At 49.9% G+C, this 23,345-nt stretch overlaps 2 protein-coding genes and 1 long non-coding RNA gene across 6 annotated transcripts; 2 read left to right on the top strand and 1 right to left on the bottom strand.

Moving 5' to 3' along the window:
• Positions 1 to 1,501: 1,501 nt before the first annotated feature.
• Positions 1,502 to 7,767, top strand: Ddx41 (DEAD-box helicase 41). 3 transcript variants are annotated; one of them, XM_008830949.1, is made up of 17 exons: positions 1,502 to 1,660; positions 1,738 to 1,848; positions 2,079 to 2,238; positions 2,320 to 2,394; positions 2,518 to 2,578; positions 2,686 to 2,822; positions 3,685 to 3,757; positions 3,877 to 4,030; positions 4,108 to 4,244; positions 5,176 to 5,338; positions 5,498 to 5,629; positions 6,016 to 6,087; positions 6,195 to 6,291; positions 6,416 to 6,565; positions 6,657 to 6,728; positions 6,846 to 6,956; positions 7,168 to 7,488. In XM_008830949.1, exons 1-17 carry the CDS (start codon positions 1,634 to 1,636, stop codon positions 7,302 to 7,304), a joined length of 1,869 nt encoding a protein of 622 aa, XP_008829171.1. In that variant the 5' UTR covers positions 1,502 to 1,633; the 3' UTR covers positions 7,305 to 7,488. The 3 variants fall into 3 exon arrangements, with proteins under 3 accessions (XP_008829171.1, XP_029418300.1, XP_008829172.1); XM_029562440.1 differs by lacking the exon at positions 6,416 to 6,565 and having other exon boundaries at positions 6,211 to 6,291; positions 7,168 to 7,767; XM_008830950.3 differs by lacking the exon at positions 6,416 to 6,565 and having other exon boundaries at positions 7,168 to 7,445.
• Positions 7,768 to 8,287: 520 nt separating this feature from the next.
• Positions 8,288 to 14,215, top strand: Dok3 (docking protein 3). 2 transcript variants are annotated; one of them, XM_029562448.1, is made up of 6 exons: positions 8,311 to 9,368; positions 10,407 to 10,712; positions 12,868 to 12,967; positions 13,058 to 13,230; positions 13,329 to 13,368; positions 13,519 to 14,215. In XM_029562448.1, the coding sequence occupies exons 1-6, from the start codon at positions 9,303 to 9,305 to the stop codon at positions 14,016 to 14,018; spliced, it is 1,185 nt and encodes a 394-aa protein (XP_029418308.1). In that variant the 5' UTR covers positions 8,311 to 9,302; the 3' UTR covers positions 14,019 to 14,215. The 2 variants fall into 2 exon arrangements, with proteins under 2 accessions (XP_008829169.1, XP_029418308.1); XM_008830947.3 differs by having other exon boundaries at positions 8,288 to 9,368; positions 13,329 to 14,215.
• LOC108490713 lies at positions 12,033 to 23,318 on the bottom strand. The gene is made up of 3 exons (XR_003849211.1): positions 23,046 to 23,318; positions 13,126 to 13,258; positions 12,033 to 12,270 (listed from the first exon to the last, which is right to left on the bottom strand). It is a non-coding gene; the product is annotated as an uncharacterized LOC108490713 (long non-coding RNA).
• Positions 23,319 to 23,345: the final 27 nt, after the last annotated feature.

Below are 23,345 nucleotides of genomic sequence, written 5' to 3'. Positions count from 1 at the left end.
AGGGTCTTCACTCCTCAGCCCTTCCTGGACTTAAAGACTTACCCAGAGTCAGGTCTAATCAAGGTGTCAACTAAGATTAACCATCATAGCTGGGCGTGGTGGCACACGCCTGTAGTCCCAGCACTTGGGAGGCAGAGGCAGGCAGATCTCTGTGAGTTCAAGGCCAGCCTGGTCTACATAGTGAGTTCCAGGACCGCTGGGGCTACAGGGAGACCCTGCTTCAAAAAGACAGAAAAAAAAGAAAAAAAAAAGATTAACCATCATACTCAGTTTCCCTTTGTAAGATAGCCAAGTGGTTGTAGGTTAGATGTGGTCTGTGTGCATCTATATGAAAAGAAGCCTTTACCCTAAGGCTAAACTACTCGCCCCCCATTCTTATTTTAATGTTTGCTAAAAATGCCTCACATTGGGGCTGAAGAGATGGCTGAGCAGTTAATAATAAAAATGAATCACACAATGTGCAGAAATCTCTCCTAGTTTTTTCTAAATGCAATTTTTTAAATATGTACTTACATGCAGGCAAAACACATAAAATAGAAAAAAAATTAAGGGCTGGAGATGGCTCAGCAGTTAAGAGCACTGGCTGCTCTTGCAGAGGACCCGGGTTCAGTTCCCACCACCCACATAGTGCTAACTGTCCCTAACTCCAGTTCCAGGGAATCCAACACCCTCTTCTGGCCTCTGCCAGGCATTGCACACACACAGTATACTTACCTACATGTAGGCAAAACACTCATGCACATAAAATGAAAAAATAATTAAAAAGTAGTTCTTTATCTCTCCTAATCCCAAAACAAGTTATCTGTCTTAACTAGTAAGTTTCCCCATGCTGAGTGTGGTGTTCATCCCGTCTTCAGCGCTGCACGGTGATTAACGCTTCTACAGATACAAAAGAAGCACAACGCTAGCACAATCATTCCTCATTCCTCTTCACAAGTCGGACTAACTGGCGACCCACGGGGCCCAGTCCGCCGCTCCCGCCTTAGCTCTGCCAACTCCTGCCTCACACCAGCCTGGCGATCTCCTAGTTCCCGGGGGGATCTGTGTACTTTCTCAGACCTTTATTCCTGCTCTGCTCTCAAAACGCCCTCCTCCACTCGTGATTTCCCCACTTTGGGAACCCAGGTCCAGAATACCTCCTGAACCCTGCGCACTGTAACATTTACAGTAACCATCAGTCCATGTAGGGCCTTAGCTAAAAAGCACTGTGACCCGCATTGTCCTTCCGGCCACTCTGAACACAGGCCTCTTGCTCCGGACGGGTGGGAGCCTCTTACAAGGCAAAGGGCCGCCCTCTGGCGACTGAGAGCCCTAGAAGACCCCGGGGAGCCCCAGCTTGCCAGGTGGGGGATCCCGGCCACTAGAGGGCGCAGTGCCCAGGCCGCGAGCCAGCTGGACCGCCAAGCTCTCGGCGGGGTTGGGTACCTGACACCAGCGTTCTCCACGCAAGGCCTCTTGCACATGCTTCAACGCCTCCAGTCTCCCACAATGCCATGCCATTCTGGAGGAAGTTTGTCCCAGTTCGCGATCCGGCACTTACGTCGTTGCTAGGCGCCGACAGCAGGTTTTTCCGGTCTGATTGGATAGCCGCGGAGGCGCCTTTTTGTCTTGGCGCGCATGCGTGCGGCCGAGAATGGAGGAGTCGGAACCCGAGCGGAAGGTGGGAGCGAGGCTGGACCCTCGCGAGTGGGAGTGGGAGGGTGGGAGAGGGGCCCCGGCTGACTCGGGTCTCCGCAGCGGGCACGCGCGGATGAGGCGACTGTGGGAGGCAGCCGCTCCGACGATGAGCATGAGGACGACGAGGACTACGTGCCCTATGTGCCATTGCGGCAGCGCCGGCAGCTACTGGTGAGGGGCCGGGTCCCCGGGGGAGTGGCGGTGTGACCTGCGAGTGTAGGTGGGGCGCGGAGCCCCCTGCTTTCAGCGGGGGGAGGGAGTGGTCACTGGGACCTGATCTGAGGGCCAGGGGCACGACCCCTCCACCACGAGATAGCCCTAGATCCTGACGCCTACCTCCGGGGCTCTGCGCTCCGCCCGGAGTCTTGGGGCAACTCTGAGGGACACTGGTGGAACCTCAGCTCCAGAAGCTGCTGCAGCGAAGACGCAAGGGAGCCGCGGAGGAAGAGCAGCAGGACAGTGGCAGTGAGCCCCGAGGAGATGAGGACGACATCCCGCTGGGCCCGCAGTCCAACGTCAGTCTCCTGGATCAGCACCAGCACCTCAAAGAGAAGGCTGAAGGTGGGCTGAGCAGGGAGGAGAAAGGCCAAGCCTGGACCACAGTGCTTGCATCTCCATGACGTCTTTGGCTTTGTTTCTCAGCTCGAAAAGAGTCTGCGAAGGAAAAACAACTGAAGGAAGAAGAGAAGATCCTAGAGAGTGTGGCTGAAGGCCGAGGTATGCTTGTAGCTGGGACAAAGACAAAGAGGACATAGAGTGAGCCACCACCTCCCTGCTTCCCCACCTCAGGCATGTTGTATCCCAAGGGGTCTGAGCCTTGAGCTATGTCTGTCTCCTCAGCCTTGATGTCAGTGAAGGAAATGGCCAAGGGCATCACATATGATGATCCAATCAAAACCAGGTATGTCTTTTCAGTCCATGTGTGTGGCTGAGACAGGCAGTAACACCCCGAGGCTGGCTATGGTGACATCCTATGCTGACCCCACCATGCCCACTACCCACCCACAGTTGGACTCCCCCACGTTATGTCCTGAGCATGTCTGAAGAACGACATGAGCGTGTCCGAAAGAAGTACCACATCCTGGTAGAAGGAGATGGTATCCCACCACCCATCAAGAGCTTCAAGGAAATGAAATTTCCTGCAGGTACTTGGGAGCAGGGAAAGACACTGTGCTCTTAGAACCATGCTTCCAGGGTTGTGCCCTAGCTCCCATTGAGCTCAGCAGTGGAAATGGAGAGACTTGAGAGGGGGTGCTCCGATTTAGTAGTTGTTGGACTTTCATTGTCGATTTGGTTTTGTTTGGAGTCTGGGATGGGGGTGGGTTTGATTTTGTTTTTTCAGTCTTCCCTGTAGCCTCAGCTTGCCTGTAACTCACTATGTAGACCAGGCTGGCCTGGATCTCACAGAGATCCACCTGCCTCTGCCTCTGGAATTAAAGGCATACACAACCACACCCAGCTTTTGTTTCATTTTTTTGAGGCAGGCTCTCACTCTAGCCTAGGCTGGCCTCAAACTCAAAGCAGTCCTCTTGCCTCAGCCCTGCTGAATGTTGAATGCTGGCCTGGCATTTTAGGCAGAATCTGCCATGCCTTGCTGAGTAGGTGGGTTGGTTGGTTTGAAACAGTGTCACTATGTAGCCTAGAACCTGCTTTGTATACCTTAAACTCAGAGATCCAACTACCTCTGCCTCCTAGGTGCTGAGATTAGAGGTGTGCTCTACCGCACTTGGCTAGAGAAGAGATTTCTTTAGGCTTATGTTTTCAGATTTCTCAACTACACATATTCACTGTTCTCTGCTATGACACACCTTTAATGAAAAAATGATGTGAGGCTTAATTAGACTTGGTTAGTTTACTTGTCCCCCAGTAAACCAGCGGGCATTGGACGAGTCTCTTCCTCACCTCCCCTTGCTCTCTCTGAGCCCCTATTTTATGAGTTGCGACTTGTAGGGAGTCCTGATTGTTCAGGTTTTGGGACTCTAATAAAATATCTGCTGTTTTCTATAGCCATCCTACGAGGACTGAAAAAAAAGGGTATCCTCCACCCAACACCCATTCAGATCCAGGGCATCCCTACCATGTGAGTATGGACTGTGGACCTGGGGTCCTGAGGAGAGCAGCAGAGCAGTAATGACTAGATGTCCACCTGAACTGCTGTCTTCTACTGGGCCTGTTCCTCAAGCTGTCCTCTCCCAACAGTCTCTCCGGTCGGGATATGATCGGCATTGCCTTCACAGGATCAGGCAAGACACTGGTGTTTACACTGCCTGTCATCATGTTCTGCCTGGAACAGGAGAAGCGGTTGCCTTTCTCCAAGCGTGAAGGGCCCTATGGACTCATCATCTGCCCTTCGGTAAGATAGGCTATCCTAGAGGTCAGGGTAAAGCCTGGGGCTGACTTCCAGTGCCAGACTTATCCTTGTGCCTACAGCGAGAGCTGGCCCGACAAACCCATGGCATCCTGGAGTATTACTGCCGTCTGCTGCAGGAGGACAGTTCGCCTCTCCTGCGCTGTGCTCTCTGTATTGGGGGCATGTCTGTCAAAGAACAGATGGAGACCATCCGACAGTATGTACAGGCATCCTCTGTCCCACAGGCATCTCTAAGGACCGTTTAGCCACTCCATGAGCCTCAGAGTCCTGTTTTGGTCTGCCCCTCATGGTGAAATGGGTTGGTGTGAGATAGAAGGGTATAGCCAGGTATTGTAGGAGTGTAACAGAAGAAATGTCCCATGCTCTGGGAGGTTAAGAAGTGAGAAAAGACTTTGCAGGAAAGGTACCATTTAAGTTTTGTAGAGGGGCAGTTCAGGCAGTAAGCTCAGGATGATAGGCCAGGTGTGGTGGCACACACCTTTAATCCCAGCACTTGGGAGGCAGAGGCAGGCTGGTCTACATAGTGAGTTCCAGGGCAGCTTGGGCTACAGGGAGACCCTGTCTCAAAAAGACCAAAAATAAAAGATCTAGGATGATGTCCAAAAATGCCAGAGCTGTTCACTCTGGTTAACCATGGAAATTGAAACACTAGGATAGGGCCAAACCCCAGTAAACTGTGTCCTTTCTGCATAGTACTATCCCTAGCAGACATTGCCTGGAGCTCTGGACCCAGGCTGTGGGACCACTAACATGCCAGAACCCACCCCTGTGTCTGAGGCTTTCCCTGGGCTCAGGGAAAATGCAGGCACAGAAAAGCAAAAAAGATGGAATAGTGTATCAGGAAAGTGAGCCCAGCAAGGCCTACAAAGGGAATGCAGGAACATGGAACCTGCCTCTAAAGAACAGCTGTCCTAGAATAGAAGGTGTTGGGCTGCTAACCAGAAAGCTGTAGCCTCTTCTTCCAAGTGAGCAACATGTACATAGGGAGGATAGGCAACATGTTGAGGAGGGGCCGGAGAAGACAACAAGTAGGTCATAGGGTAGAACAGAAGGCAAAGTGTAGCCTTTTGGTAAGTGATAGGAATAGTTGGGTAGCCAAACCCTGAGGAATCTCTCTTTGGTCCCAGTGGTGTGCACATGATGGTAGCCACCCCTGGACGCCTTATGGATTTACTGCAGAAGAAAATGGTCAGCCTGGACATCTGTCGCTACCTGGCTCTGGATGAGGCTGACCGCATGATCGACATGGGTTTCGAGGGAGACATCCGAACCATCTTCTCCTACTTCAAGGTGCCCAACCCATGCCTCAGGCACTCCTGCCTTTACACATGCAGGCCCATGTACTCCGTGTTGAGCTGTAGAGGGATCTGAGCCCCTGCACAGCCATGCCCTCTGCCTGGTCCCACGTATCCCATCATGCCCTCAGCCCCAGCCCTCACACTTCCTCAGGGCCAGCGGCAGACTCTGCTCTTCAGTGCTACCATGCCAAAGAAGATTCAGAACTTTGCTAAGAGTGCCCTGGTAAAGCCTGTCACCATCAACGTAGGTCGTGCTGGAGCTGCCAGCTTGGATGTCATCCAGGTAGGCAGGCACACCTGATGGGCAGAGTCTGACCTATGAAAGCTAGATCTAGCGAGACTCCCTTGCATTTGATTAGAGGAGTCCACCTTGTGGCCTTTAGTCATCCCTTTTTTTTTTTTTTTTTTTTTTTTGAGATAGGGTTTTCCCATAGCCCCAGCTAGCCTGGAACTTACCAGGCTGGCCTTGAACTCACAGAGATCTGCCTCCCAAGTGCTGGGATTAAAGGAGTGTGCCATCAGGCCCAGCTGGCCTTTAGTCATTCTTAGGCAGTCCTTAGTGGCAAAAGATTTCTGCCACCTGGCCCAGATTGGGGGCCCAGCCTGTGTCAGGGTCATGGCTGGTAAGTCTAACAGTGAGATCACCTGAACTGGTCCTTCTGGTGGCAGGAGGTGGAATACGTGAAAGAGGAAGCCAAGATGGTGTACCTGCTTGAGTGCTTGCAGAAGACACCTCCACCTGTGAGTATAGTAGGACCAGGCCTTGTATACTTGTGGGATGGGAAAGGGTGGTATGCTGGGGGAAGTCAATATGATACCCTCTGACCAGAGTTGGCCTTTTTGAACAGGTGCTTATCTTTGCAGAGAAAAAAGCAGATGTGGATGCCATTCACGAATACCTCCTGCTCAAGGGAGTTGAGGCTGTGGCCATTCATGGGGGCAAAGGTCAGGGTGGACAATAGATTGGCATAGACTGCTGACATAACAGCTCCCTCCCTGCCTGACCAGCCTGCTGCTACTCCCAATATTCCTACTATAGTTCTAACAGCTCCTACCTGACCCTCCCTAGACCAGGAGGAACGGACCAAGGCCATTGAGGCATTCCGAGAAGGCAAGAAGGATGTCCTAGTGGCCACAGATGTGGCTTCCAAAGGCCTAGATTTCCCTGCCATCCAGCATGTCATCAATTATGACATGCCTGAAGAAATTGAGAACTACGGTGGGGAGCTTCGGGTACTTGGGGGTGGTCTAGACAGGGTCAGGCCTCCTGCCCCTGAACAGTGGGCCAGAGGCTGTTCTTTTCCTTGCAGTGCATCGAATTGGCCGCACTGGGCGTTCAGGAAACACAGGCATCGCTACCACCTTCATCAATAAAGCCTGTGGTAAGTCTGTTGTCAGAGTTACCTTGGCTCTACCTGGGTCCTCCACATGTAGCCACCCAGGTTCTGACTCCAGGGTGGGGCCTGATGGTTCCCCTCTCTTCCCTCCCTGCCCCCCAGATGAGTCAGTGCTCATGGACCTCAAGGCCTTGCTGCTGGAAGCCAAGCAGAAGGTGCCACCTGTGCTGCAAGTGCTGCACTGTGGGGATGAATCCATGCTGGATATCGGAGGTAAATGCCCAGCAGAAGGCTCAAATCTTCAGGTGTACAGTTGTGGGGGTTGCAGCTGGGAAGGCAAGCAGACCGAAATATCAGGAAACAAGCCCTCCTGGGATCAAGATCCAGGGCCTGAATCTTGGCCATAAACAGCTGTTAGAGAGTTTCCCTGTCCCCTACTCCGATCCTTCCCCCCCCCCCCCCCCCCCCCCCCCCCCCACCTCAGGAGAACGTGGCTGTGCCTTCTGTGGGGGTCTGGGCCATCGGATCACTGACTGCCCCAAACTTGAGGCTATGCAGACCAAGCAAGTCAGCAACATTGGCCGCAAGGACTACCTGGCCCACAGCTCCATGGACTTCTGAGCTGTCTGTCTTTCCTCTTCTCTCCAAGAGGCCTCAGTCCCAGACTCCAGCCAGTGCACACACACCAGCCCCCAGGACAAGAAGCCAGTGTCTTTGGCCCAGCTGGCCTGGGCAACCCCAGTGGTCCCCAGAATTAACTATTTTTGTTCCCTTTACCCCAGCTGCCATTAAAGCACAAGCCCCTCTATCAGACCAACTCTGCCTCTGTCTCACCCATCTGGTTCCTGGACAAATCTCACCTCTGTCTCTCCCCGAGATACCAGCATCTCCCAGGGTTTTGCCAGCCCGCCAGTACTTGGCTGTAGTAGGAGCTGACTGGCTGACATTGCTACCAACCTCACTCTTCTGTGATAGCTGCAGAGCTTCTGGAGCCCCTTCAACTGCTCCTGCCCCCCTGGCAGGCTGCCAGCCCGTCTTCCATCTACTGAGGGTATAGCACATGCCATAGAACTGCCATTCAGGCCACATCTACCCACTACCCCTGTTCTGCCCAACTCTTCACTGGGCTGTAAGGACCAAATCAGGCAGGCCGAGGCTTGTACTACCTGGGGAACCCACAAGTAAGTGGGAGACTCAGAAACAAATAAATGCAGGTGACCGTCCCAAGACTGCTGGACCACCAACAAGGATTTCAGTATCTGGCAAGAGATGGGCAAATGAACACCATCTTGTAGCCAGGTATCTCAGTTCCTCTATGCCAGGAGCTTTGTGTGTAAGGCCACATGGTTCCAATCTGACAGCTATTGCTCAAACTATGTTTGTCACTTGGTGTGTGGCCTCAAATTACTTAATTTTTCGGAGCCTTGATTTCCGCATTGCCGAAATGTTGATGAGACTGCACATAGGATCAGGCTGCATGAGCTCAGAACTGCCTGGATCCAGTAGTCATGGAGCCAGGTGCCAAAAGGCCCCTAGAAATTTCGTCGCCTGCTGTGTGACCTTCCCCTTCCCCAAACAGCATTCCTCATCCGGGGTTTTTTTTTTTTCCCCAGAGGTGACTTTAAATGAGTGATAAGCTATTTCCACAATTCACATTCATGCACAGCCCCAGTAAGGCAGAGGGGGTGAGCACTGAGCAGGAAGCAAACTTTAAAGAGCATGTGACGTCCCTGGGGAACCCACTGGGGGCCTGTCGCCCACACTCACATGGCCAGCAGTGAATCGGTGTGGATCCCATGTGGAGTGCTGCCCGAGTATGCTGGTGAGGGGCTGTGCTCTCCAACCTTGAAGAGTGGTGAGGGAAGACCTCTAAGAAGAAACAGCCTCCTGTGGGGCAGAGCAGTGGTGAGGTGTGCCCTAGAGGGACTAATATGGAGAAATGGGGCTCAGAGGAAGTAGAAGAGAACACAGATCTCTTGAGTGCTGGGCGGAGAGCAGGCTAGATTTAAAGAAAGGGAAAAACGGTTGGAGACAGCCAGGGTGGGCCCAGGTGGGTTGATGATTCCAAAGATGGAGGCGAGAAATCTCAGATTGGGAGCAGAGCTCAGTGGTAGAGCAATGGCCTTAGCATGCATAAAGACCTGGTTTTGATCCCAGCACTGCTGAGGAGGCTGGCAGGCCTAACAGAACAGTCAGCTAAGAGTTGGCAATCTGGCACGAGGAGGGTCATCAGGTGGGGGCAGAGCTGGGCAGTTCCCATCCCCAGGGTGCACAGCTGCCTAGGGATGGGGGATGGGTGAGAGTTCAGAGCTCATGAGTCAGGGCAGCCAGCCTGTGGTCAGACACATCCAGCTGACCCACGTGCATGCACAGGGGTCAGTTGCCCCCACAGTGGCCTCGGGCTCCCTGTAAGCAGGTGTGGGCTCCTTGGGACAGCAAGAACCTGAGGAAGAAAGTTTTCCTGACCCCTATCCCTTAAATGAAGACTGGGTTCCCCTCCCCCTGGCTGTGCAGCTGCCTCTGGACGGAGGGAGGGGGAAGTGGCCAGAAGGGGAAGTGTGAGGAGTTCCCCGTCCAGCCTGTCACCAGTCTTCTCAGGTCTTCAGGACAGCTGTGACCATGGAGTCTGTTGAGACCCCTGTCAAGGATGGCATCCTTTACCAGCAGCACATCAAGTTTGGCAAGGTGGGAACCCCAGGCTGCAAGCCATGGGCAGAGGAAGAAACCTCTGCCCTGACTCCAAACAGCCTATCTAGCCCTGAGAGAAATGGGAAGGGAATCTGGGCAGGGTGGATGGAACCTAGGAATTTGGGAGAAGTTCTTGACCTAGGTTATGGCTGAACAGGCCTTTGTAAGACCCTGCCTCATACAGTGATGGAGATGCCAAGATCAAGGAAGGGTCTAAAGAATCAAAACCTATGTGTACAGTAGCTCCAAGGTCCCTGGAGAGGGCCAGGGCCTGAGCTGGAGGAGTACCCCAAAGGTGGAGCAGGACCCTCAAAACAAGGGCTGGGTCCCCAGCTCTTTCATGGGGAAAGAAAAGGGGGGGAATTCACTCCTTGGACAACAGGACCTGTGACCCGGCAGGTCAGCTGCTGCTGTTTGGGCAGATAAACCGTCTGTTTCCTTTGCTAGAGACCATTTGCATGTTTCCTTCCTTACCAGCATGAGACTGAGGCCTCTTCCCACCCAACCCAGCCTGTGACCCAAGTGTCCTTTTTAGTTGGGGGTTGAGGATGAACAACATAGCAGCAGTATCAAATGACCTGCCCCAACCACTAGATTCTTTAGAGAAATAATCCAGTAGCCCACCCTCATGTTCTCATGGCCCCTTGAGAGATGAGGGTACTATTGCTCTGGAGGTCATCTAGGAAAGGGCAAGGTAGGATTTAAATTTAGAGCTGGGTGTGGTGGTGCATGCCTTTAATCCCAACACTTGGGAGGCAGAGGCAGGCAGATCTCTGAGTTTGAAGCCAGCCTGGTCTACATAGAGAGTTCCAGGCCAGCTGTGGCTACAGGGAGACCCTGTCTCAAAAAGACAAAAAAAAAAAAAAAGGTTTAAACTCAGGGCTGACCAACTCCAAACAGACTTCTCCCTGCCTAGCCTGGCAAGTCCTCCTTCCTTGGTCTTGGGGAAGCAGAAGCCAGGTGGGCAGTTGCTGGGTAGCTTATACAGAGCAAGTGGCAAGAGAACCTGCCTTCCAAAGGTCTCCTTCCCTACAGAAATCCTGGCGGAAGGTGTGGGCTCTGTTATATGCAGGAGGCCCATCAGGCGTAGCTCGACTAGAAAGTTGGGATGTTCGTGATGGTGGCCTAGGGCCAGCAGGTGATAGATCCACAGGGCCTGGCCGGCGAGGGGAGCGACGGGTAATACGCCTAGCTGACTGTGTGTCTGTGCTGCCGGCGGATGGTGAGAGCTGCCCCAGGGACACTGGTGCCTTCCTGCTTACTACCACTGAGCGAAGCCACCTGCTGGCCGCACAGCATCGCCAATCATGGATGGGCCCTATCTGCCAGCTGGCCTTCCCGGTGAGTATAAAGTGGGCAATGGGCAGGGCAGCCCAAGACCTGACCTGGGGGACTACCTCACCCCACTTACTCTTGTCCTTGCTCAGTCAGATCCTGCTGCTTGGTAAACACTGCCAAAATTTGCAAGGCTGGGAAACAGCCCAGAAACCCATAGAATGAAATCTCAGATACCCATGAATGCTATAGAGAAAATGAACCTCTCTAGGGAGACCTTTCTGAAGAGAGGGACAGTGGGCCTGAGTCCTCAATGACAAAAGCCTGTCAGGCAGAGCTGAGAAAAGCTTCTCAGCTACGTTGGCAAGGGTTGTGGTCAGAGAGGTATGGTTGGCAGAGACCCTGGCTCAGAAAAACATGATATATTCACAAAGCAGAAAGAAAGCCAGATAGCAGCCCTGGAATTCAGGAGGTAATAAAGTTAAGCCAGGCTTGGTGGTGCACACCTTTAATCCCAGCACTTGGGAGGGAGAGGCAAGGAAATCTTTTTGAGTTTGAGGTCAGTCTGGTCTATAGGACAGCTGGGGCTACAGGGAGACCCTGTCTCAACAAAAGGAAAAATAAAGTTCAGTGAAAGCCTGTTGAAACCACCTTGGGCCATGTGTAAGGTTTAGGGTTGTTGTTTTTAATATTTTCTTCATTATTTTTATTTTTATGTGTATGAGTGTGTTGCCTGCATGTGTGCGAGTGCACCCGTGTCGTGTTGTGCAATGCCTCAGAGGTCAGAAGAGGGCTTTGGATTCCCTTGGAACTGGAGTTAAGGACAGTTCGAAGTCACCATGTGGGTGCTGGGAATCGAACCCGGGTCCTCCGCAAGAGCAGTCAGGGCTCTTAACTGCTGAGCCATCTCTCCAGCCCCAAGGTTTAGGGTTTTATTCTGAGTTAGAGAAGATGACTTTAAGCTGATGGTTATAAAGACTCACAGGGTCTGTAATAGACCAAACATGATTCTGGTGGCTCCTCAAAAAGTTAATCATGGAGTTACCATGTGACCACAGTTCTACTGTTTCATCTATAACGAAGAGAATTAAAACAGATGTTCAAGCCAAACATTTACACCAATGTTCATGGCAGCACTGTTCACAATTGCCAAAAGATGGGAAAGAGCAAAAATGACTATCCCAGATGAATGGATAAGCAAAATATGCAGCTGAACACAGTGTCTGTAATCCTACCACTTGGAAGGTGGAGGCAAGACCAGTAGTTCAAGGTCATCCTCAGCTACATAGCCAGCTCCTGGCCAGTCTGGGCTATCTGAGACCCTGTTTCAAAAACAAAAAACAAATAGCAGATATTTGGTGTGAAAGAAGCCAAACATAAAGGTCATATATTGTATGACTTCATTCAGAACACACAAATCTATACAGACAGAAAGCAGGTTTAAGGTTGCCAGTGGGAAGGAAATGGGGAGCAACTGCTGATGATCCAGGACTTTCATTTGTGATGATTAAAAAAAAAGTTCTGAGCCAGGCATGATGTCACATGTCTTTAATCCCAGCACTCAGGAAGCAGGAGCAGGTGGATCTCTGTGAGTTCCAGACCAGCCAGGGATACGTAGTAAGACCTAAAATACAAAACAAAAATTAAGAACTACACGGGATCAAGAGGGCGAGGAAGGAAGTGGTAGTGTTTGTCTCTGACCATGCTCATGGGTCAGGGTGGTCGTGGTAGAGGTACTGAGAATCAAAAGAACCTGAAGAAATAAAATAAAATTAAAAACCTGAAGGAAGTGAAGGTGAAGGACTGTGGGATGAAGGCCAGGGAAGGTTGAGGGTGACCTGCTGGTGACTTTAGGGAGAGGATGGGAGAAGCCCCTATTGCCCCAGCCTCTTCACTGCTGCATGCTATCACAGACACAAGCCAGCCTAGCCCCTGGTCACACACTGGGGCTATAGGAACATTTTCTTGGATGCTTAGTGGTTTAGAGCTGTCAGACATCACAGGTACAGCTCCTCTTCAAGACCAGCACCCTCAAGGGAAGCCCAGTGGGAATTGCTGCCCCATAGTACAGATGGGAAATGGCTCAAGAGGGCCCAGAGTCCTATAGAGTATGGGTCAGAATAGGGCTGATATCTGGAAGACATTGCCTGCTGAGCCCATGGGAAAAATGAGGAAGAGGAGCAGGCTAGACTCCGACCTCTGACTTAAGCCCATTCCTCAGGACACCAGAGAATACACTTCAGGATCAGGAGTTGCCGAACCTCCCAAGAGGGGCTTTGTTCCCATGGAGGAAAACTCCATCTATTCCTCCTGGCAAGAAGGTGAGCTGGGGGAGACTCTAGGGCAGCTTCACTCCAACCCTAGCAGGAATCTCTTGGAACTGATGGAATGTTGTTGCTTCCTGCCTGCAGCAGGTGAATTTCCAGTGGTAGTTCAGAGGACGGAAGCTGCCACCCGCTGCCAGCTGAAGGGGTCTTACCTCCTGGTGCTAGGCCAAGATGACATCCAACTGAAAGAAACTTCCAATCCCCAGATCCTCTATAGCTGGCCCTACCGTTTCCTGCGCAAGTTTGGCTCTGACAAGGTGAGGTGCTGGGCAGCCTGGCAGGCCCCTGTAGAGAAATATGGTGGGTAGTCAGTATCCTGGCCCCACTGATTCCCACCTGTGTCACTTGTGTACAGGGTGTGTTCTCCTTTGAGGCTGGCCGCCGCTGTGACTCAGGTGAGGGCCTCTTTGCCTTCAGCAGTCCACATGCCCAAGAGATGTGTGGGGCTGTGGCTGCTGCCATTACCCGCCAGCGGGAGCGGCTACCAGAGTTGGCCATGCCCCCTCCCTGTCTTCTGCCTCGGGCCATCTCCCTGCCCTCTCTAGAGCCCCCTGGAGAACTTCGGGAGGTGCCCCCAGGGCTTGAGCTGCCCACTTCCAGGAAGGTACCTGTGACTGATCCCGGGCCTCAAAGCCTGCCACTGGTGCTCAGCCCCACGCATGAAGGAACCGTCTCTGGTCTCTATGCCTCTGTGTGCAAACAGACCAGCAAGTCCCGTGCCACTGTGGAGCACCTCTATGAGAACCTGTGCATGCTAGAGGCCAGTCCTGGGCTTTCCAACGGGGATATTGAGCCTCCAGAGGGCCCTCCTGGTGGCTGCAGCCCCTTGACCAGCCCTATCTATCACAACAGCGAGGGTCTGAATTGGCCTGGCCCTGCCCATGACAGCAGCCTTGAAGCCCAGTACCGGCGACTGCTAGAGCTGGAGCTAGATGAGGCCGGAGGCACTGGCCGCTCTGGTGCTCAGGCAGGCTTCAAGGCCAAGCTTGTGACACTACTGAGTCGTGAACGGAAGAAGGGTCCTGTCCCCTGTGACCGGCCCTGAAGGCTTGTGCTGCTGTGGCAGCAGGAAGACCGGTGCTCTCCCTGGGACATAAACGAGCAACTTTGGAACATGTCCCCTGTCTATTCTGGCCTACAGGAACAAGGCAGGCAGCCTAGGGAGGACTCACATTTTATCCTGCCCCACTCCCCAGTGTACAGTGTATAGATTCACCAGTAATAAAGCTTGCCTGCCAGCTCCTCCTTGGTTCTGCCTATGGCTCATAGTCCATACCACTTTCCTTTCTCCAGGTAGTTGGCATTCCTGAATCCCCACGGGCACACAATAGCCTCGTTTTCATATAGCAAGCACCAGGACTTTGTGCTGGGCTCCAGGGACATGGAGTGCCCTGTGCCTCACTTCAGCCACACTGAGTTCAAAGGTGGTTCGGGCTTCCTGTGGTTCTGTGAGGCAGGAATGATACAGTCAACCTGAGGGAGACATGAGGGCTGCTCACAGAAGTGCCCTTTAAGTCAGAATGGCCCCCTCAGGCAGACTGTAAACCTGGTATTTCCAGGCTCAGGAGATGGTACTTGGTATCCCACAGTGAGCTAGGTCTCATCCTTAAAAGAAAGACACAGTTAGACTTGGGGGAAGAACACTGGGGAGACTGAATTTGAGGGAGCAAAGAAAACCAGGACAGTTAAGGAGGTGATGGGGTCTTAGGGGATGGTGAGAAGCATATGGAAGGGATTTCTAAGATGTGCACACCCAAAACAATTGTTCTGCTGAAACTCAAGTAATTTGGTTATGTGTTAGGGGAGCCTCTGGCCTATTTCTTCAACTGTAAAGGAAAAATAAAACTATGTGGGGCTGGGGGCATAGCTCAGTGGTAGAGGACCTGCCTAGATGAGGTAGACCCTGGGTTTAATCTACAGCACCACACACATAACTCACACAAAGTAAAAGAAAAAGGTCAGGGGACTGGAGAGATGGCTTAGCAGTTAAGAGCACTGGCTACTCTTGCAGAGGACCCGGGTTCAGTTCCCAGTACCCATATGGTAGCTAACAACCATCCGTAACTCCAGTTCCAGGAGGATCTGACACCCTCTTCTAACCTCTGTGGGTACTACATGACATGGGTGCACTTACACACATGCAGGCAATACACTCACACATTAAATAAAAGAAAAAAAGGTCAAATTTGTAAAATTTATATTTGGGTACAGTAGCATGTGCTCTTTATCCCAGTGTTCGGGAGGCAGAGGTAGGTGGATCTCTGTGAGGCCAGCCTGGTCTACATAGTGATTTCCAGGCCAGGTGGAGCTACAGGGAGACCCTGCCTCAAAAAGACCAGAAAAAAATATTTTACTGGTTCTGGGGAGATGGCTCAGTGGAAAAAATAGAAAAAATATTTTCCACTGGAGTTTGGATCCCCAGAACCCACATAAAAGCTGGGAAGGTGTAGTGGCCACCAGTAATCCCTGTCCTTTGGAGGCAAAGACAGGAGATCCCTATAGCAAACTGGCTACTTAGACTACCCAGAATCAGCGAGCTCCAGCTTCAGAGAGAGTCCCTGCCTCACAATAAATAAAGTAGATGGCAGTTGAGGAAGACACCTGATGTTCCTTTCAGGCCTACATATACACACCCACATGAAAAGAGAGATGTTTTACTGGTGCCTACCCTGTCCCAGACACTGGGGAACAACTGTGCTCAGGACAGCCTTAGTTCTGTTGTCAAGGAGCTAGTACTCCAGAGGAAAATAAGAAAATTTCTTTAACTCTCCAGTGCCTGCCTTTCCCTCTCCCCTGCTACTTTTGCACTGTCCTGAGGCCACCCACCCATGCATAAAATGTTGATCTTGCTTCCTAGGATCCAACCTCTTCATCTGCTCACCTGCATTTGTACTTCAGCTGCCCACACTTTGTTTCTTTGTTTGCAGACAGGGTCTCGGTATGTAGCTCAGACTTACCTTAAACTCATGATACTCCTGCCTCAGCCCCTCAAGTGCTGAGATTATAGACATTAACTTAGACATTAGTACCTAGGCTTAGTAAAAGAAGGATGGGAGGGAGGGGGGAGGGAAACCAAGTTGTTAGAATGTAATCACCCAACCGGCACCTGGCTGCTGAGAAACCCGGAGAAGCCCCAAAACCCATAAAACATGAAAGAACCAAACAAAAGGCAGCCTCCAAGATGAGGCAGTATTTCTCAGGACAGCCTTAGTTCTGTTGTCAAGGAGCTAGTACTCCAGAGGAAAATAAGAAAATTTCTTTAACTCTCCAGTGCCTGCCTTTCCCTCTCCCCTGCTACTTTTGCACTGTCCTGAGGCCACCCACCCATGCATAAAATGTTGATCTTGCTTCCTAGGATCCAACCTCTTCATCTGCTCACCTGCATTTGTACTTCAGCTGCCCACACTTTGTTTCTTTGTTTGCAGACAGGGTCTCGGTATGTAGCTCAGACTTACCTTAAACTCATGATACTCCTGCCTCAGCCCCTCAAGTGCTGAGATTATAGACATCCATATTCAACTTGCCCATACTTTTGACACTGCCCAGATCTTATCCTCAGAACAGTGTAACCAGTCTTGCTTCCAAGCCTCATCTGGCCACCTCCTTTCCTTCCACTTTCCCCTAGCACAGGAAAAAAGATCAAATTATATGTGTCCTCTCCATATGCATTGACCCACATGGTCGGTTTCACACTGTCCTGAGGCCCTTCCACCCTTGTCCCACTCATGGAGTCACTCCTTGCTCTCCTATCTCCTTCCATCCTATTTGACTGCCAAAGTTCCCAGTCTCTGGTGAATTCAACTCTCCTTGGTGCCTGTTCACTGGCAGCTGCCCACATGTGGAGAAATCCTTTGTCTGCATAATCATAAAGCTCAATTAAGTAGACTCTCCAAATTGCCTGTACAGCCCATGTCCCAGAGGAAAAGCTCTTCCTGTTCCACAGACCTTCAAACCTCTCCAGCCCCACCCACTCTCAGCTCATAAATCTTGTGGGAGAACCATGGTCAACAGAAATGGACCTTCCACTATCCACTAGTGCATTGACAGCCGGGCCAACATCTGCATCCATTGTCTCCCTCCTGTCCTTACCATGGAAGAAGTGTTTGTGCCCAGTATGGACTCTGATCTGAGATGTTCACTTGGTCTTTTGAACTTTCCCTCATTCACTCTAGTATCATCATCATCACCACCATCATCTTCATCATCATTGTCCCCATCTCATCACCATCATTGTCATCACCATTTCCACTCACAAACATGCTCATAACTTCACATCTTAAAAGAAAACTTCCTTTGACCTCATATTTTTCCCTCTGCTACCTCCCCATTTCTCTGTTCTGCTTTACAGTGAAACTCCTCAAAAGAGTTGATTACTCTCATTTCCACTTTTTCACCTCTCATCCTCCCCCTAGCTTCAGTTTCCATTTCCCCCCCCCCACGTCTTTACCACATGACACTTTTCCAAAATCAACAACCACCTATTAGACTGGGCTACACAGAGACCTTATCTGAATAAAGTACTCTGGAATCCCTCAGCTTCTTGGCAGGATTCCTTACCCCTTTCTGATCTCTTCACTTGGCTTTCCTGCTATTTTGAAGTCTCTCCACAACCCTTTTTTCAGTGCTTGGGATTGAACCCAAGGCCTTTTGTACATGCTCGCCAAATATTCTTCCACTGAATTATAGCCCCAGGCCCCAGCCCCTTTTGGTATCTTCTCTCTAAATGTTGCTCCAAGGGTTCTCACCTCAGATAACAGTGTAGCTCAAGCCTGGCTTTGCATTGAATAAACTGCAAACCTTTGAAGAATGTCTATAGTTAGGCCAGAACCCAGAGTTGTGATTTCATCAGTTGGCTACATAGGCACAATGGTGTTAACGTTTTTTTCAAATTCTGGATAATTCCAGTTTGCATCCTAAGCTGAGAGCCACTGACCTAAGCAAGCTGAGCATGCCACTAGATTTCAAAAAAACATGTACATGCTGATAATTCCCAAAGGTATATCTTCAACACAGACTTTCCACTGGCTCCAAATTTAAGAGTCCATCTGCACACTGGATATCTGGATACCTAAAAGGCATCTTCAGGTTTGGGGCTGTAGCTCAAAGGTACAGCACTTAGCTAAGCACAGGAAGCCCATGATTCCATCCCAAACACTGCCAAAACATAAAAAGTATCTTCAAAGGGCTGAGGAAATTGGAGCTCTGTGCAGTACTGTTCCAGGGTGTGTTTGAGAACAGAGAGCATAGCCTACAAGGATGTTAGAACCACCAGAGGCAGGTTTGGACATCACTCACCAAAGCACTTCCTGACAAGTAAAGTCCTCCCATGACTGATGAGGCTGCCATGGAGCAAAGGAAGCCAAAAGTTCCCAGTCAGGGTAGCTGCAGCAGGGACCTTCATCTCTGTAGTAACAGGTCTAGCCCAGCCCTTGCTAGTTCATTAAATACCAGGATACACTGGAGCTTACTTAGATTGTCACGTTCATGACCAAAACTGGAACCCAGGACCCTGGATCCTTAGTCCAGTATTCTTTTTATTTTATTTTATTTTATGTGTATGCATGTATTGCCTGCATGTAGGTAAGTGCACCCATGTCGTGCAATGCCTGCAGAGGTCAGAAGAGGCTGTTGGATCCCCTGGGACTGGAGTTACAGACAGTTGTTTATTGCCATGTGGGTGCTGGGATTCGAACCCCGGTCTTCTGTAAGAACATGTGTTCTTAACTGCTGAGCCATCTCTCCAGCCCCTTTAGTTCGGTATTCTTTCCTTCCTTGAATACCTAAGCTTCAGGTCAGCTGGGTCTATAAAATAAAAGACCTACAAAACAAAAAAACTATGCCTCAAGCAGGGATATAGATCAGTGGTAGAGAATATGCCCAGCATGCACAATACCCTGGGTTTGAGCACCAACACTAACAGAGAAAAAAGAATCTAAGCCTTAAACTGAGGGTCATGGCCCATACTTGCAATTCCAGTGCTCTAAAGACAGACCTGTTCAAGACCCGACCAGGCTACACATTGAGAACCTATCTCAAAAAAAAAAAAAAATCTAAGTCACTGTTCCATGATGATTTCCACCACGTAACTAGATTTAAGAGAGAGCCTTTAGGGGGCTGGAGAGATGGCTCAGCAGTTAAGAACACTTGTTCTTATAGAAGACTGGGGTTTGAATCCCAGCACCCACATGGCAGCTAACAACTGTCTGTAACTCCAATTCCAGGGGATCCAACAGCCTCATCTGTCCTCCCTGGATGTCACCCGACACAGGTGCACTTACATGCAGGCATAACACTCACACACATAAAATAAAAATAATAAAATATTTTTTAAAAGAGAGAGAGATGCCAGGCGTGGTGGCGTGCGCCTGTAGTCCCAGCACTTGGGAGGCAGAGGCAGGCAGATCTCTGTGAGTTCAAGGCCAGCCTGGTCTACATAGTGAGTTCAGGACAGCTCCGGCTACAGGGAGTCCCTGTCTCAAAAAGATGGAAAAAATAAATTAAAAAAATAAGTAAATTATATATGTATATATATATATATATATATATATAGAGAGAGAGAGAGAGAGAGAGAGAGAGAGAGCCTTTGAGAAACTTTAGGACTAAGAGACCTGGACCAGGAACCCCAGGAATTCAGGCCACCAGGGGGTGCTGTGACCTAGTCCAGAGCCTGTTCCTACCAGAAGCTGTGTAGGAACATCAGTCTTTTTTAAGTACTTATTTTTTAAATTATGTGTACATGTGTCGGTCTGTGTAGGCCAGAGGCCTCAGGTCCCCTTGGAGCTGGAGTCACGGGGTTGTGAGCCATGCAACGTGGGTACTGGGAATCAAACTTGGGCTCTCTGCAAGAGCTCTTTACCACTGAATGCTCTCCCAAGCCTAAGCCTTCCAGTGGCCCAAGGACAGGACCTGAGGGTCCTTTCTGTTTACTGGAAGAATGCCAGAACCCATCAAAAGAGGATAGCTACTTCCTCTTTTGTTTGACATTTCACTTTTGCAACCCTTCCTTCTCATTCATATCTACCACATAGAGGCACTGTAGACAAGACAGATGAGCCCTAAATCTCATGGGAAATATAGAGACACTATGTTAAAAGGTGTAAAGTGATATGGGAAAGATAAAGTAAGTTAAAGGACTAGGAGGTGATAAAGCTGTGCTGTCAGGGGACTGCTGTTTTATAAGGGATGATCAGAGAAGGCCCCCTGGAGGAGGCAGTATCTGAACAGAGAAAAGTATGAAAGCCTGTTGTTTAGATCTCTAGAGAAAAGTTTTTTGGTTTTTGTTGTTGTTGTTGTTGTTGTTTTTTGTCTTTTTGAGACAAGGTCTCCTGGTAGCCACAGCTGGCCTAGATTTGCTATGGAGACCAGGCTGGCCTCGAACTCACAGAGATCCTCCTGCCTCTGCCTCCCGAGTGCTGGGACTAAAGGCGTGCGCCTCCAGCCCTGCTAGAGAAAAGTGTTTTAAGTAAAGGGGATTGTAAAGTACAAAGTGGCCCAAAGGCAGGAATATGCTTAGAGGGGTTGTGAGAAGGTCAGGGTGGCTTAAGTGGAATATGCAAGTAATGGGAGGAGGTTGATCCAGTTTCATTTCATTTCATTTCTTTTCTTTTTACCCAGTACTAGAGATTCAAACCCAGGGACTTGCGCAAGAAGCTAAGCAAGTACTATACCACTAAGCTCTATTCCAAAACCACTGCCTCTCCTTTTATTAAACAAACAAAACAACAACAATAAACAACAAACAACTTATTTTGAGACAGGGTTGTACTAAATTGCCCAGGGTGGTCTTGAACTTGTCCTCTTGTCTCAGCCTCCTCAGTAGCTGGGATTACACAAGGTCTGTGCCACCAGGCCCTACACTTGACCCAGTTTCTTAGTGTTGTGTAGGTCTTAAGGATTTTAGTTTTATTTTAAATGTAGTGTGAGCCCACTGGAATGCTAAAAGATGAAGTGTGATTTCTGCTTTAAAAATATCATGTAGGCTACTGCATAAAGACTCTGGAGGAGGCAAGGGTGAAAGCAGGAAGAGGGTTGCAGGTGTTGTAGCATAAGATGACAGTGGCAGGGAAAACAGCAGCAGCAGTGACTAGCTGTGAAAACATCTTCAAGGTGGAATTTGCAGAATTTGGGGGATCACAGAGATAAGACAGGAAACATAGCATTATAGGTTCTACCAAACTAACTGGTTGACTAGTGGTGCCATGGACTGAGACCAAGAAGGAATTAATAAAAGGCACAGGTTCTTAAATACTGAAGTCTGGAGTTCTTGGAGGAGAAGTCCAGATTGGTCATATAACTTGGGAGTCCTTGACAGTCAAGTGTTACTGAAAGCCAAAGGACTGTGTAGGGTCTTAAGACCCTATAGTGATCATATGGCCAAGACAGAAGACAGATGAGGAACCTTCAAGGGAGGAGCCTTGAAGCCAGGGAGAAGGGCGATTTTAGAGATTGCTGGATGTGGTGGTTTGATTTCAACATCAAAGAGGCAGAAGCCAGAGGATCTAGGATTGATGCAAGTTCAAAGTCAGCCCAGTCTATATAGGGAGATTATTTTTGTTTTATTTTGTTTGAGACAGGATCTCACTACGTAGCTTTAACTGGCCTGGAACTCACTATGTAGACCAGGCTGTCTTCAAATTCACAGAGATCTGCCAGTCTCTGACTCCTGAGTGCAAGGATTAAAGGAGTGAGACTTCACAACTGGCACAAAGGGGACTTATATTTAAAAAGAAGAAGAAGGGGGCTGGAGAGATGGCTCAGCGGTTAAGAACACTGATTGTTCTTGCAGAATCCCAGCACCCACATGGCAGCTAACAACTGTCCGTAGCTCCAGTCCCAGAGGATCCAACAACCTCTTCTGTCCTCCTCGGGCATTGCACGACATGGGTGCACTTACCTACATGCAGGCAATACACGCATACACATAAAATAAAAATAATAAGTAAAATACTAAAAAAATTAAAAAAAAGAAGGAGGAGGAGCTGGAGAGATGGCTCAGTGGTTAAGAGCACTGGCTACTCTTGCAAAGGATCTGGGTTTGAGTCTCAGCACCCACATGGCAGCTAACAACCATCTGTAACTCCAGTTCCAGGGAATCCGAAGCCCTCTTCTGACCTCCTTGGGCATTGCACAGTATGGTGAACTTACATACATGCAGGCAATACATCCATACACATAAAAATAATGAGGGGCTGGAGAGATGGCCCAGTGGTTAAGAGCACTAGTTGCTTTTACAGAGGACCCAGGTTCAGTTCCTAGCACCCACATGGTGGCTAACAACCATCTGTAACTCCAGTTCTAGGGAATTTGATACCCTCTTCTGACCTTCAAGGACGCTGCATGACACGGTGCACTTACAAACATACAGGCAATACAACTCAAATGCATAAAATAAAATTAATAAATAAAACATTTTTAATAAATTAATAAATTTAAAAAAAATTTTAAAGAGGATTTCTTTAAAGCCAACACTCACAGAAGTTTCGATAGTCAGTGCAGGAGAGGGGATGTGATGATGCTAGAGATCATCTGGAGTAATGAGCAAGAAGAGATGGTGCACCCAAGAGAACTCAGCTTTCCCTTCTTAGCCATACCTGCCCTAGCTGAGGCTGAGGGCAAAGTAGGGGCTCTGAGGGTACCCCACCAAAGACCCTCCTCCCAACCCCTATTAATGGGGGCTATCTGCTCTGGAGTGGAGTGTAAAGGGGACACAATTCATCAACAATAGTGTTGGGTGGGAGTCGTAGGGCTGAGGACTGCTGACTGTAGGGGTTAGGGGGTGGGAATAAGGCCCTGCCCACACTTTCAGCCCAAGGTGGAGCTAAGGGCTACTTCCAACTGACAGCTCTTTCTTTTTATTTACTGACTCCTAGAAAGTGTTCTGTAAACCTTTTTTGTTTGTTTGGTTTTGGTGTTGGGATTAAACCCAGGGCCTCTGACATGCTAAGCAGGTGCCCAACCCCTGGAAACCTAACTTGAAACTCTACACTGTCTTCTTTGACTTGCCCCATTTCTCGAGTCCCTGGAATTTAGAAAGCCTGGAGTCGCTGATGACACCTACCATGCCGACACTTACCGAAGAAGAGTTTTATTGATCCCATTTTAAGAAAGAGGAAAGTAAGGTCGAGAGACCTCTAGAATCTGGGTCCGTTTTTCTTCCACTCCGCTAGTGGGAGGCGCAAGGGGCTGGGCGAGAACTTGGAGCGGGGCGCGGCCGGGCAGTCCACCCTGCACAGCATCCCGCGTCCAGGTCCCGCCCGGATCCCGCCCCGCTCAGGACCAGAGTTGGAGACATAGCCTTTTCTCGCCAAGAGAAATCAGGCTTCTTGATTGGGTGGGACCGAAGAGATGGGTGGGGCTTCCCCTCAGACCGGGA

The sequence above is a fragment of the Nannospalax galili genome, unplaced genomic scaffold (genome assembly GCF_000622305.1).
Source record: "Nannospalax galili isolate Female #2095 unplaced genomic scaffold, S.galili_v1.0 scaffold1115, whole genome shotgun sequence".
In the NCBI taxonomy this organism is placed as follows: domain Eukaryota; kingdom Metazoa; phylum Chordata; class Mammalia; order Rodentia; family Spalacidae; genus Nannospalax; species Nannospalax galili.
Note: the sequence above shows the minus strand (reverse complement) of the source record. Positions and strands in the feature narration are given on the sequence as shown.